The 14,122-nt window shown below is 42.6% G+C and overlaps 1 protein-coding gene across 3 annotated transcripts in view; it reads left to right on the top strand.

Annotated features, from left to right (window-relative positions):
- Positions 1 to 269: 269 nt before the first annotated feature.
- Ube2q2 (ubiquitin conjugating enzyme E2 Q2) overlaps positions 270 to 14,122 on the top strand; it is a 55,512-nt gene continuing 41,659 nt past the window's right edge. The window contains exons 1-2 of one of the 3 annotated variants that reach the window (XR_007978826.1): positions 272 to 667; positions 13,876 to 13,977. Coding sequence is in view for 2 of the 3 variants with exons in the window: in XM_052188301.1 (XP_052044261.1) it covers positions 482 to 667; positions 13,876 to 13,977 (288 nt within the window). In the remaining variant the exon portion in view is untranslated. Of the gene's footprint in view, positions 668 to 13,875; positions 13,978 to 14,122 lie in introns of all 3 variants that reach the window. The other 2 variants (XM_052188301.1, XM_052188303.1) reach the window with 2 other exon arrangements.

Below are 14,122 nucleotides of genomic sequence, written 5' to 3'. Positions count from 1 at the left end.
CGCGCAGGGGGCTCAGGTCCATCCGCGTGCGCCAATCCTCCGGGCGGCGGGTGCAGGGCGCCGAGCCCCGGCGTGGGGCGGAAGGGGGCTGGGTCATGAGAGGAGGGGGCGGTCGGGAGCGCGCACGGAGCTCGCGGGCGCGCGCCGGGGCGGGGGCAGCCCTCTCCCAGGCGGCGGTGGGGGCGGCGTCGCTGTTGCCCTTTTAAGCCGCGGGGCCACCGCCTCCTGCGGGTGGAGTCGGTTACAAAGGCAGCAGCCGGCCCGGCTCCCGCACGCTCGCACGCCCGCACGCCTGCCTGCCCGCCGAGGCCTCGCGCTCCTCGCCATTTTCCAGCCGCGCTCGGACGCCGGTCGCGGCGGCGGGAGAGGCGGAGCCGCGAGAGCGCGGCCCGGGCCGGCCCCGCGGGGCGGTCGCGGCCGTGACGGCGGCTCCCGGCCCCGGCTCCCTTTCCTCACCCCTCCCGCCGGAGATGAGGGGAAGATGTCCGTGTCAGGGCTCAAGGCCGAGCTGAAGTTCCTGGCGTCCATCTTCGACAAGAACCACGAGCGATTCCGCATCGTCAGCTGGAAGCTGGACGAGCTGCACTGCCAGTTCCTGGTGCCGCCACCACCGCCGGGCAGCTCGCATTCGCCGCCGCCGCCGCTCACACTCCACTGCAACATCACGGTGAGGCGCCGGGTCATAGCCCCTCGGGGCCGGGCGGGGGCAGCCGGGGGCGCCGCAGTCCCGGGACAAAGGGCGCCTGCCCGGGAGACCCCCGGCGTCCCGGGCGCGGCCGGTAGGCGGCTGGGCCCTGGACCCGGCCGGGAGCTCGGGCTGCCTGGCCGGGAAGAGGCGGAGGCGCGTCGCAGCACGGCGCGGGCCGGCTTTGCTCTGTTGGCCCCTCGCGGCCCCCGTCGGGCCCCGAGGTCGCCATGGCCGCCCGCAGCCAGCCTGCCTGCTCTTGGGACCGCGGCTCTTCCGTGGGCTTCTGTCAGCCGACCAGGTGGAAAGGCTCTCAAGTATTTGTTTTAGCTACTCGTCTTTCCTTCAGGTTTCAAAACCCTCGTCCTTGCATGTTCAACCAGTTCTCGTTTGCGTTTTGGTCTCTGAGGACAAATGAACACTGAAAGCCTACGTAAGGAAAAAGTTTAGGACGCAACCCCGGGGGATGGTGTGAACCATGGCTTAGCCCTGACCTGGCTTTGCGCTAACGTGTTTTGGAAAAGCTTATGGAACCGTCCTCGCGGCAGGTGGTGTGGAGTGTGCAAGCTGTCCCACCTGTGCCCTGTGCGGAAGCCTGGACATTACCAGGAGGGGAAAGGAGATGCTTTCTAGTTTATTACCCGGGAAGATCAGGTGGGATTAGAAAGCTGGAGAACCACGTGGAAAGTTACTTTTCTGTTTAAGGGAAAAGCTCATTAGAAACATTCAGTTGGTAAAATATCAGATTGTAAGTGAACTTCCCCCCTCCACATCCTATCGAAGTGTATTATGAGGCTGGCTATTCATGGTGGAATTGATCTCATGTGCAGAATACAGCTTATTTTAACAGGAGTTAAGGTGGTCGTTTTTATATGGCTAAGATTCCTTCTGTTAAGTCAGCCAATAGATAGCCCCAAATGTGGTGGGAATTTTCAAAGGCCTGAACATTATGATAATTGACCTTAACATAGTTACCAAACTCTACAGGAGAAATGGGTAGTGTTAGAACTATTAGGTACTGCTATGTCTGAAAAAAGAAAAAAAAAAACTGCTGCAGTGTGCTTTAGTGAAGAGAGCATTCACTTTCTGAATATCTTGTTAAGTTGTTGTGGGTACTAGTGTTTGAGAACTTGGCAGACCGGTGCCTGTTCAGAGAACTCAGACTTGGAGAGTTTTATACAGCTGTGACAACTACTTTGATGCTATGAAAGCTAAAGGGAGTATCTAATTTTGAGTAGGGAACTGTGTTGATTAGTTTTCTGTTAACTTGACGAGTAATAAGAGGGGGGAACCTCAATTGAGAAAAATACCACCTCAAGATTGGCCTGTAGGCCAGCCTATGGGGCATTTTCTTCATTAATGATTGAGGAAGGGCCCAGCCCATTGTGGTGGTGTACTCCTGGGTAGTTGGTTCTGTGTTGGGTGTGGGCTTTTAATCAGCACTACAGAGGCAAAGGCAAGAGGGTCTCTGAGGCCAGCCTGGTCTACAGAGTGATTTCCAGGACAGCCAGAGCTACACAGAGAAATCCTGTCTTGGAAAACAACAATAAAACAAGACTAAAAAAACAAAACAAAGCAAAAACAAAAAAAAAAAAACTAAGTAAGAGGCCAGGCAGTGGTGGTGCATACCTTTAATCCCAGTACTTGGGAGGCAGAGGCTGGTGGATTTCTTTCTTTCTTTCTTTTTTTCTTTCTTTCTTTCTTTCTTTCTTTCTTTCTTTCTTTCTTTCTTTCTCCAGTTTTTTTTTTTGTTTTTTTTTGTTTTGTGTTTTTTTGTTTTTTTGTTTTTTTGAGTATCCCTGGAACTTACTCTGTAGACCAGGCTGGCCTCAAATTCAGAAAGCCGCCTGCCTCTGCCTTCCAGAGTGCTGGGATTACAGGCGTGCGTCCACCACCACCCGGCTGGCAGGTGGATTTTTGAGTTCCAGGCTAGCCTGGTCAACAGAGTGAGTTCCAGGACAGCCAGGGCTACAAAGAAACCCTGTCTTGGGGGAAAAAAATAAGTAAGAAGTGCTTCCCTGTGACTTCTGCTTCAGTTCCTGCTTTGAGTCTTGCCCTGGCTTACCTCAGTGATGGAGTTGTGACTTGAGAGTTGTAAGCTGAAGTTACTCAACCCCCATCCCCCCCCCCCAACCACTTTCCCAGTTTGCTTTCAGTCGTGGTGTTTATCACAGCAATAGAAGCCCCAAGACAGGAACTGAAGGTGTGCCTTGGAGAAAGCTTTGGGTAGTTGAACCGGTGAGAACAAATTTGGAAGGCTGGTGTAAGTAAGGGTGTTCCAGACAGAGGAAGCTCCACCCAAATGAAATACTGACGCTTGAGAAAGATGATTTCGTAGGAGTAGACAGTTAATGCTAAGACTTGAAAAGTCCAGGGTTGTAGGCTGGTGAAGATTTTCCAAATATGGAAAGCAGAAAGTAGTAGTGAGTATAAAGGCTAGTAAGTAGACTGGCCTGGACAGTTGGAGGGTTATTATTCAGGCAGAACTTGGAGGAATGGGAAGAAAAGGAACAACTGATCTAAATGACAGGACACTCAATTTGTAGACTGGGGTGCCACTCCCTTATTTGGTAAGGTGAGAAACTGTTTGCTTTCAGAACTCCCAATTCTTTAAAGTGGTGTGGTATTAGAAAATGCATGAATGTATGGTTTTGGTTATTCCAGTGAGTGTTAGGTGATGGTGTTGGTGTGCCGGCATTTACTACCAGGGGATGCTGAGGTTTTGTAATGTTCGGTCAGTCTGCCATGTCAAAGAATTAATCTGACCTAAAGAGCCAGCAGCATCCCATGGAGAACCGTTTTGGAGACAAATAGGTCAGACAAAGGATAGATGATCTGGATTAGGTAGTGGCCATGGGAATGGAGTAAGGAAAGGCTGATGCTTATGTGTACTAGTGCAGTGGTGCTGCTGGTAGACATTACTGCAGTTGACCTATTAATGAATTATGACCAGACGTTATCAGAAGACAGTTATAGATGCTTTGTGGGAGTGTATGTTAGCTTTATTGTGGAAAACTTAAAAAATATACAGAGCTGATCAGAGAGACATTGTACACCCAGGCTCAACTATGATACATTTTTGGCCAATCTAATTTCATGTATACTCCTATTGGATTAATTTGAAGTAGTGTAGCCCAGACAGGTTTTTTTCTATAAAGATTTCAGTATGTGAGTATAAAAGGTATACCTTTAAAATATTTTGATAATGTATAGGGCCTGCTTTTATAGGTGAAATTTGCACAGAAGGGAAATAGCAAGGGAAAAATGTTAGAATTCAAATACAAGTACCCTGTCTAGTAGGTTTGTAATTTATTGTTTTGCAAAAAGTTGTAGATCATTAGTAGTGGGCTTGACTCATTTTTTAACTTTTCCTCTTTATAACGGCAGTCCATTAGGCACTCTGTACACCAGGTTACTAGGCCACCAGGAAGCATCTGAATGGTATCGCACTTGTGTACCAGCTTCTAATGATCCTGAAGACCCCGTGCCCACTTCTCTTCCTAACCTTCTTTATCAGCTGCTCTTCCTCAGTGGAATGAGCTCCTGCCTCTCATCTCCGCTCTGTCCCAGCCTGCTTTTTCCATGGTTGATTGCCCTTCAAGACTTTCTGGGTCATGCACAGTTCATGATAACATTTCCCCTTTCTCCTTTGTTCTCGTGATTTCTGCTTTTTTTTTTCCTTCCATGTTCACTCATAATTCTTATTTTTTCTCCAAGTTAATAGTAATGGTGGCAGAATATTGTATAATTATAAATTTATGCCTTGTGTTTTCTTTCTGTTCATACATGGTCTATTGACTATATGGCCACTGTTATAGTTACACTTGAAGGGAGTTTTCCCTATCTTGAAAGATAGCTGGTAAAAATTTCTCAGACAGTATCATGTAAAGAGATGCTTAAAAGGTCACTGAAGATTTGATAGGACATCTGTATTTTGGCTACATAAGAAGACTAGTGTCAGAAGTAAAATCACAACCTAAGTGTATGCCTTCCTGGGCCAGGGAAAGTGGGCTGGTTTGGTTTTTTTTTTTCCATCCTGTTTTATAAATTTATGTAGTCTCGAATATGAACCTCAGGGAGTCTTTATTTCTTGTTTTCTGTGGACTCATGAAAGATTATCTGTTATATAAACTTACATATTGCTTTTCCATTTCAGTAAACAGGCCTGGTTGCCAGTCCTCACTAACATCCAGTTGTTGTAATCACACTCCAAAGCAAAGCAGCTTATTTTAATAACCAGTATGGCCATTTTGGGAGCTAATATGTGGCCTTTTTTTTAGTCATTTAAAAATACTTACGCTGGCAGTTCCATTGCTCCTTTCTGGGGGAGTAAAGGGATGCTGAGGGAGGACCTCTCTGTATTGTCTTGCTGGCTTGGAGCTTACTATGCAGACCAAGCTGGCCCTGAAACTTCACGGCTGTCTTCAGAGGGCTGGGATCATAGTCCGCTGTGTCTGACTCCATTTCTTCTTGTATAGACTTGTTGGAATTTTAAGAGTGTGTGCGTGCGTGCGTGTGCTCATGTGGGTGCATGTGTTTGTGGGTACAGGTAGAGGTCAGCTTTGGGTGCTCTTTTTCAGGAACCATTTACTTTTTTCCTTTGAGAGAGGGTGTTTCATTGGCCTGGGGCTTGTCACTTAGGTTAGGTGGCTAGCCAGTGGGCCTGGGCATCGGCCTGCCATTACCTCCTTGGTGCTTGGCCTAGTAGTGTGTGCCATCATGCCTAGCTGTCTTTCTTTTTAAACATGGATTCTGAAAACAATCTTAGGTTGTCAGGCTTGTGTAGTAAGCACTTTATAGTCTGAGCCATCTCCCTGGTCCTCCTTACACACACTCTCTCTCTCTCTCTCTCTCTCTTTTCTCTCTCTCTTCTCTTCTCTCTTCTCTCTTCTCTCTCTCTCTCTCTCTCTCTTTCTCTCTCTCGTGTGTGTGTGTACACATATATGTGTGTATAAGAAGACCAGAGGCCAACCTTGAGTGTTTATACTTAGAAGTTGTATACCTTGTGTTTTTAAAATTGTATTTATTTTTGTTGGTGTGTGTCATGTTCATCATATGGTTAGGCATCAGCCATCATGTGTGTATAGGTCAGAGGTCAATCTCCACTATTCTTGTCTTCTGCCTTTTTTGAGGCAAGGTCTCATTTTGCTGCTGTAATAGGTACACCAGGGTAGCTGGCCAGCTTCAGGCATATTCTCCTGTTTCTACCTCCCATTTTGCCAGAGGGATACTGGGCTTAGATTATATAGACAATGTGCTTACTTGAGTTTTTGAGGTCTAAACTGAGGTGGTTAGACATACATGACAGACAGTTCTACCTGCTGAGCCATCTTCCTGGTCTTTTACCCTTTTTTTAAAATAATTTTTTCACTACTGTAAGGCCTGATCACTGGTCTTGGTAGCTGACTAGTCACTGTCTCCCCAGCACTGGGACTGTAGGAATGCACCACACTCCATTGGCCTTCTGTGCATTCCAAGGCTCAAATCCTGGCTCTCACGCTGTCATTGCACACTTTACCAACGGAGCTGCCATACCAAGCCCTCCCCACCTCTTTTATGAGAGTCTCATGTATTGTAGTTCAGGCTGGCCTTGAACTTGCTTTATAAATGAAACTCCTGATCCTCCTGTCTCCCCTCTGTCCTCTACCACATACCCAGGAACATCTGGAAAATCCTGGTGCTAAATTGCTGTTTTAGAGTTAAAAAAAATCCTCCCACAGGAAGTATAAATTGATATTAAATTGAAACTTTGTTTGTTTTTTTTTTTTTTTTTTTTTTTTTTTGGTTTTTAGAGACAGGGTTTCTCTGCATAGTCTTGGCTGTCCTGGAACTCTCTCTGTAGACCAGGCTGGCCTCGAACTCAGAAATACGCCTTCCTCTGCCTCCCAAGTGCTGGAATTAAAGGCATGTACCACCACTGCCGGGCTACATAAATTATTTCTTAATGAATGATTGTCAGGCTAGTTTTGAAGAAATGCTTCTTGTTTAGCTAATTTCTGTTCTTTATTACTAAAAACACCTCCCTCAACAGCTAGCTACTAAATTAACAAATACTAGCATTGAATCTGGGAGGGAGAGCTTTAAGCATTACTTACTATTTAGGATCTTAAAACATTTCTTCTATTGTTTCTCCATAAAACAGTGCCCTTTGCCCCGGGATGCTGTTGGAAAACCTCTTGTCAACAGTATTGTACTACGCTCCACAAATGGGAAAGCGATAACCTTTACTTTAGAAATACTTGGAGCTGGATGTTCAGTGGTAGAGTACTCTACCTTGCCTAGTATGTGCAAGACCCAGCTACAAAAGAAGGAAATAAAATACCTGCTTTGTAACATCTTTTCAGACAAATAAGGCAATACTGTTAACTTCACGTTTTGTTTTTCTAGTCTATATACTGATACAAAGTCATTCAGTTGAAGTTGTACAAAGGAAATAATGAACAAAATGACCACAGAGCCTAAGGACCTTTGTTTAGCTTATTCTCCCATCACAGATTACCTTTCCAAATTGAATTCATGGAGAAGCTGTTGGAAATATCAGCCCTGTGGTGTTAGCTCCTAAATGATACTTTCAGATCAGAAAGACTCATTGTTTTCATTTATTTGACCAGCTATAATACAGGGTCAGACTCCTTGTGGTTATCTGTTCTTCTCCATCTCCATTTTAATGCACTTTCTTGAGAGAAAGAGACTTGGGTTTCCTTTTTATGAATGATGGTATTCCTTAGTAAGTTTTTGGTGGTGTGTGCAAGGTGGGAGTTTTAAACTTAGACCTGGCAAGGGTTAGTGTTAGAAAAGTGTCAGGTAATCGAGGGAGGGGATAGAGACAGTATGCCAAATAAAAAACATTATAGGAGAGAAACATAACAAAGCTTGCCCCTACCCCAAGGCTTTTCTAATAGCTTCTAAAGATAATTATGAAAAACAGTGGTTAATCAGAACTACTGAAATCATCCAGGGGAATTAGCAGCCTAGTTGATTCAGATCAATTTCATTATTTTATCTACCTTAGTTCATTTAGAAAAGTGTTCTGAGTAGATGCAATTTGTTCTCCACCTTGGATAGTTAAGCAACTTTTAGAACATGATGTTGAGTTTGTGTTGAAAGTTTTTTCCAGTAGTGCGGTGGTAGATATTTTGTAATATGAAAAACAAAACATTGTAGTGAGAAATTTAGAAACCAGAGAAGCAAAACAAAACAACAAAACCTCTCTAATTCTAGTACTCACTGCTATAAATTTTGGTTTAGTATCTTTCTGGTCATCTTTTCCCTCTATTTTCTGATTTTCTTTTTTCTTTTTTGGGACCGTAGCCTTGGAACTCTGTGTAGACCAGGCTGGTCTTAAATTGACAGTCATCCTCTGCCTCTTGAATTTTGGGATTAAAGGCATATGCTATCACATCTGGCTACTATTTTGAAAAATGATAAGTGGGATTGTTTTGTCACATTCTCACTTAGCAGTGTTGTGGATCTGTATTTCCTGTTGTTTGCTCGTCTGTGATATGATAGATCCATCTAGTGAGTCTCCTAATACTGGCCATGCAGGTGGCTGTTGTGTCTGTTTTCCTATTTTAAGTAGCACTCTGAGCGTCAGTAGATGGAATCCTAGAGCACATAGGAAATGTCCTTGAAATTTTCCTACAGGTGGTTGCTTTTAATTCTTGTTGCTGATTTGGTTTTTGAAGGTAGAACAAATTATATTGTACGATATAGAAACTTTTCCTTTCAACTTGCAGTTTTATCAGATGGGTAAAAATGTTAGCATTGAGTAATGAGTGAGCATCACCACAGTAATGGCAGGAGGTATAGTTATCTACAGCCCTCTGAGTAGAAGTTTGACCTCATGAAATTCTCTCAGTTAGGGATTATGCCACACTAGCCAGAATTATACCTGTGATCCCAATTGTCCCACAACAAGACAGTCAGAGAGAAGACCCAGATCTTTGTGGTTTCTCCCACCTGACAGATCATTATGAGGAATGGTTAGAATGTGTTCTGGCTAGTTTCACGATAGCTTGACACAGGGTAGAGTCATCTAAAGAGGGAACCTCAGTTGAGCAAATGCCAACATAAGGTCAGGCTGTGGGCAAGCCTGTAGGACATATTCTTAGTGAGTGATTGGGAAGGGCCCAGCCCATTGTGGGTGTTGTCATCCTGCTGGTGGTCCTATAAGGGAGCAGCAGACTGAGCAAGCCAATATGTAGCACCCCTTCCGTATCCTCTGCATCAGCTCCCGCTCCCAGATTCTTGTCCTGTTTGAGCTCCTGCCTTGGCTCCTGACTATGACTCAGGATATGTAATCCATGTAAACCCTTCTTCTCCAAGTGGCTTTTGGTCATGGTGTTTCATCACAGTTCTTGGTCAGGCTTTGTGTCAAGGGAGGGAGGTATCAAAACCAGTCCCAGTGGAGCTTTTAAGTTAATGTAGAATGGAGAAAAGGAGGTGTTTTTCCCAAGGAGGAAAGGCTACTGGATTTGGCAGGAGAGAAGTTGGAAAGTAGCAGTTCTCAATATTTTTGGAGTCAGGACTTAAACTCTTAAATATATCATAGGCCTAAGGAAATTCCATTTTTATTATTTATACCTTTGATATTTATCATTAAAAATTAAAACATTTAAAACATAACTAATACTGCAAGTTTCTTTGATACTTGCTTTGTCATTTGCTTCTGCACTTTTAAATATATATTTAAATGTATTTATATACTAAATATATGTATTTAAAAATATTTTTTATAGTATATGGATTGTAAACATTTTTTTTTTTTTTTTTTTTTTTTTGGTTTTTCGAGACAGGGTTTCTCTGTGTATTCCTGGCTGTCCTGGAACTCTGTACACCAGGCTGGCCTTGAACTCAGAAATCCGCCTGCCTCTGCCTCCCAAGTGCTGGGATTACAGGCATGCACCACCATGCCCGGCTCATAAACATTTTTAAAATGTATTTTATCTGTATGTTTTGTCTCTTATGTATGTCTGTGCACCATGTGCATGCCTGGTGCCTGTGGAGGCCAGAAGAGAGGGTATTATTGTATTTGCTGGAACTGGAGTTACAGTTAGTTATGAACTACCATGTGGGTTCAAGGAATTGAACCCTGGTCCTCTGCAAGAGTAATCATTCTCCCTTTTTTTTTTTTTTTTTCTTTTTGGTTTTTTGGATTTGGTTTTTTCGAGACAGGGTATAGCCCTGGCTGTCTTGGAACTCACTCTGTAGACCAAGCTGGCCTCAAACTCAGAAATCTGCCTGCTTCTGCCTCCCAAGTGCTGGGATTAAAGGCATGCGCCACCACCGCCCATTGCTGTCTCTTATTTTTGAGAAAACATCTTCCAGAAGCTCAAGTTAGAATAAGCATTGCAGTCATCCTTCAAGTAAAAGTGTCTGCTCATGTCAGTTCATGTCACAGATGAGTCACACATGCCTATTCTCAAGTGTGTCACAGGGGCTCCTGTGTGCTCCTGCGTCATTACCATAGTATTACAAAGGCTTATACAGTGTAGGGAGGCAGCACATCACCAGCCTTTGGCATTCTGAAGGAATGCCTGATTTCTTTTTCACATCTTTGTTCATTTAAACACTAGCAGGGCAAGATTCCAGCAGACCACTGTTAGGATCTTCGCTTGTGGGAAGGTAGCAGCCCGTTCAAGTAATTACGCAGAGTGAAAGAGATCATTGGCATTTAGTCTTCTTGTACTGAGGGGCACAAGCCCTTTGAGAAACACTGAAATGAGTGTTTAGACTTGCTGCCTACCCTGCCTTTTTATGTACAGGGTTTAAACAGATCTTAGGGAACTGATTTCCTTTCCCTAAATTTCTCTCAAGATGGCACAAGGCATTTCATTCCACATTGAACTCATATGTTTCTTTATGCAGATATTTACTAGATAAACTCGATTCTGTACAATGAGCTTCTGGCTCTATCTTTATTTTTTACAAGCTAAAGCAAGTGCAAAGCCCAGATAATAAGTTCCTAAGCTAGAATGAAGAATGTGAAGATGAAGATACCCTACTAAGTGCCTTTATTTAAGAGTGAGGTTAATTCTGAAGACACTTTACCTTTTAACCTGTGAAGAAATTTGGGGCCATTAAGAAAGAAATGAGAATACAAAAATAAGCCAGCCAGTGCCGGACAGGAACATGGACACCACTACTGACCACTAATCTCTGTAGTTTTTCCCTTAAGAGTTGAGTTGGTAAAATGTTTTTAAAAATTTTAGTTTTTGTGCTGTTCTTTTATAATGATATGTGTGTGTGTGTGTGTGTGTGTGTGTGATATGTACCATATATGTATATAATGAGCTTATATATGGCATTAAAGAATATTGTTCTTTAAAACTATTTGTGTAGTGCAGTTTTCTACTACTTAAATATATTTAGCAGCTAGTACCTACCAATAATGTCTTTTCCCAGATTCCTAGTAAAAATCAGAATAAAGGAACAACAACAGCAAAAAATGCCTGTTAGTGGGGAAGAGCATGTAATGCTTCCTTAATTGACTCACTTAAAAAGAAAAACCACCACATTCATGGTTTTAAAAGATACATATTAGTAGTAGTATTTCTCAGTAGTACTTTGTGTGATAGGATATTGTAGTTTATCATGTTTGACTAGTAATAGATGTATTTCTCTGTAACAAACTTAGAAACTTATTTATTTTGATTACTTTATATTAGTGTTTATAGGTGTTTTGACTGCATGTATGTCAGTGCACACATGTCTATAATGCCTACAAAGGTCAGAAGAAGGCATCAAATCCCCTAGAACTGGAGTTATAGGTCTTTGTGAGCACCAAGTCTGGGTTCCCTGTAATAGCAATTATCTTTACTGCTAAGCCATTAGAACTTAAAAATTAAGGGGGTATGTGTTTGCTTGCATGAGTTATGTGTACCATATGTGTGCAGGAACCTACAGAAGCCAGAAGTTGTTGAGTTCCCTGGAACTGGAGTTACAGCTGGTGATGAGCTGCCTTCCATGTGGGTGCTGGGAACTGAACTTGCTCCTCTACTAGAGCAGTGTGCTCTACCCACTGAGCCATGGCTTCAGAATCCTAAATTTAGAACCTTTAAGAACAACTGTTATTCTTGGTTTCTGTGGATCAGAGTCTGTCCCACTTACTCACCTTGGTTTCTCTGACCTGTGGTCTTTCCCAGGGCGGGGAAGTGTTGGTGGCGGCTACAGTGGTCAGAAGGCTGGAAAGGGAGAGATCTGCCTTCAAGGTCTCTCATAGCAGTTGGCAGGATCCTTCTCGTAGGATGTTGGCCTAATCTGAGAAACTTGGCTTAAGTTTTAAAGTTCTTTTTCAACTTGTGGCCACACAGAGCTCTCCAGAGGTGGCAGCTGATTTTCATCACCAGGATTAATTGCAAGACCAGGAGATAAGCAAGACAGATGTTAAATTTTTTGTAACTTGATTTCAGAAGTGGTGTGGTACTTTTACTACATTTTTAGACATGAGTGGCTTAGTCCAAGGAAGAGGATTTTTATAAGGGTTTGATACCAAGATATGAAAATTAACTGGGGTCAATTTAGAGGTTTCCTGGTAGAGTGTTTGAGAATACCATTGATAATGTCTTCAAATAAATGTTGTAAACATCTGTATTAGGAGAAAGGCTAACTCAGAAGCCCATCTCTATGTCAAGTGAAATCTGAATAAGGATTATGACAGCCCTGTGCTGTTCACTCTGCTTCTAGCACCTGTTATATTTAAAAAGCTGTCTTTAAGGATTTCTGATATAGTTTAGTGGTAGAGTATATACCTGGGCAGGACCTCATGTTTGATCCTCAGATCCCCAAAGAACGAAACAGGTAGAAGAAACTATCATCATTAAGAAAATGATTAGGCAAGATCAAATGAAGGTAATCCTATTTAATGTCTGTTTTCTATGAAATTATATTCTGAAGCCAGCCAGTAATCCTAACACTTAGGAAACTGAGGTAGGAGGATATGCAAATTTGAGTCTACATACTGAGACCATGTCTCAAAACACAAAAGAAAAATAAAGAAATAAACTACATTCATTGTTACCGTCTAAGAAGGGATGGAAAAACAAATTGATTAGTTCCCCCTTTAGATATTTTGTGTGTGTGTGTGTGTGTGTGTGTGTGTGTGTAGGATGAGGTATTATATACCATACCCCCTACAGCTGGAGTTACAGGCAGTTGTGAGCCAGCTGTTGAACTCAGGCTCTCTGGAAAAACAGTACATGTTCTTAACCACCGATCCATCTCTCCACCCCACTTATCGCCTACTTTTTGAGATAGGGACTTTATGTCTTTCCTTGGTTGGCCTGAAGCTTCCTACCCAGCCTTTGAGGTGGCCACCCTAAAGTCTGGCTCAGTGTAGTAAATTTTATACAGGTGAAGGTAAAAGAAAACCTTGAAGAAGCTTCTATAATATTTTACATTGAAGATCAGAACGCTGTGAGTAAAAGTAGTGTTTATTAGCATAGGTGAAGATTTGGAGATGTAGTTCTTGGATTAGTTTTATAATTCAGAACTAGATATCTAGTTAGAAATGTAGTGTTATTAAAAGGCAAAACTACTGTTCAAAATCTATAGACTGAATTTTAAAGTTGGGACTTTTCTTTTTAATTTACCTTTTCACTTTGAGAGATTATCATGATTCCGTGTTTTAAAGCTCTGAAGAAAAGGTAAAAGCTAGAAAATTCAGGTCATGATAGACATGTTGCAAGTCTCCAGTGGTACTTGAATACATTTCCTCCCCTTAGATAAGAGAGTGGTGGCACACACCTATAATCCCAGCACTCTGGGAGGCAGAGGCAGGCAGATTTCTGAGTTTGAGGCCAGCCTGGTCTACAGAGTGAGTTCCAGGACAGCCAGAGCTACACAGAGAAACCCTGTCTCAGAAAAAAAAAACAAAAAAAAAAAAACAAAAAAAAAAAAGGGGAGCAGCTCTTTGGCTTTAATCGTTTTGCTCATTGGATAAAGTACTGTTGTCTGCTTTTAAACTTACAGATTGTATAACATGGACTATGCAAGATTAAGTTGTTAAACTTAGCAATTTTAATTTTTAAATTCCACAGAGGAACCCTCTCCACATGAATTTCAGTGTCACCTTTCTTCTTTTAATGAACTTTGGTGGATCATAATTACCTGCCTCTTACTGGTACCATTTTACTTGCATTTCTGGGTTAGTCTATCTGTAAATATGTTTCACCTAGCTGTCTCTGTGACAGGAATCTTACCCATCTTCTTCACCAATATGGTTTGTGGACTCTGATGACCCAACTCTGACATCAGTTCTGGAACGCTTAGAAGATACTAAGAACAACAGTTCGGTAAGGAAATGAATCAGACTTTCCTTTTTTCTTTTCATGGTCTTATGCAGAAAAATGAAATATTAGGTAGTAGTATGATTAAAAAATTTATCTTAAAATTTACTCCATTTATTTTATTTCCTTTTCCTGATAATTTTCCATCTCT

Source organism: Apodemus sylvaticus, chromosome 7, assembly GCF_947179515.1.
Source record: "Apodemus sylvaticus chromosome 7, mApoSyl1.1, whole genome shotgun sequence".
NCBI lineage: Eukaryota > Metazoa > Chordata > Mammalia > Rodentia > Muridae > Apodemus > Apodemus sylvaticus.
Note: the sequence above shows the minus strand (reverse complement) of the source record. Positions and strands in the feature narration are given on the sequence as shown.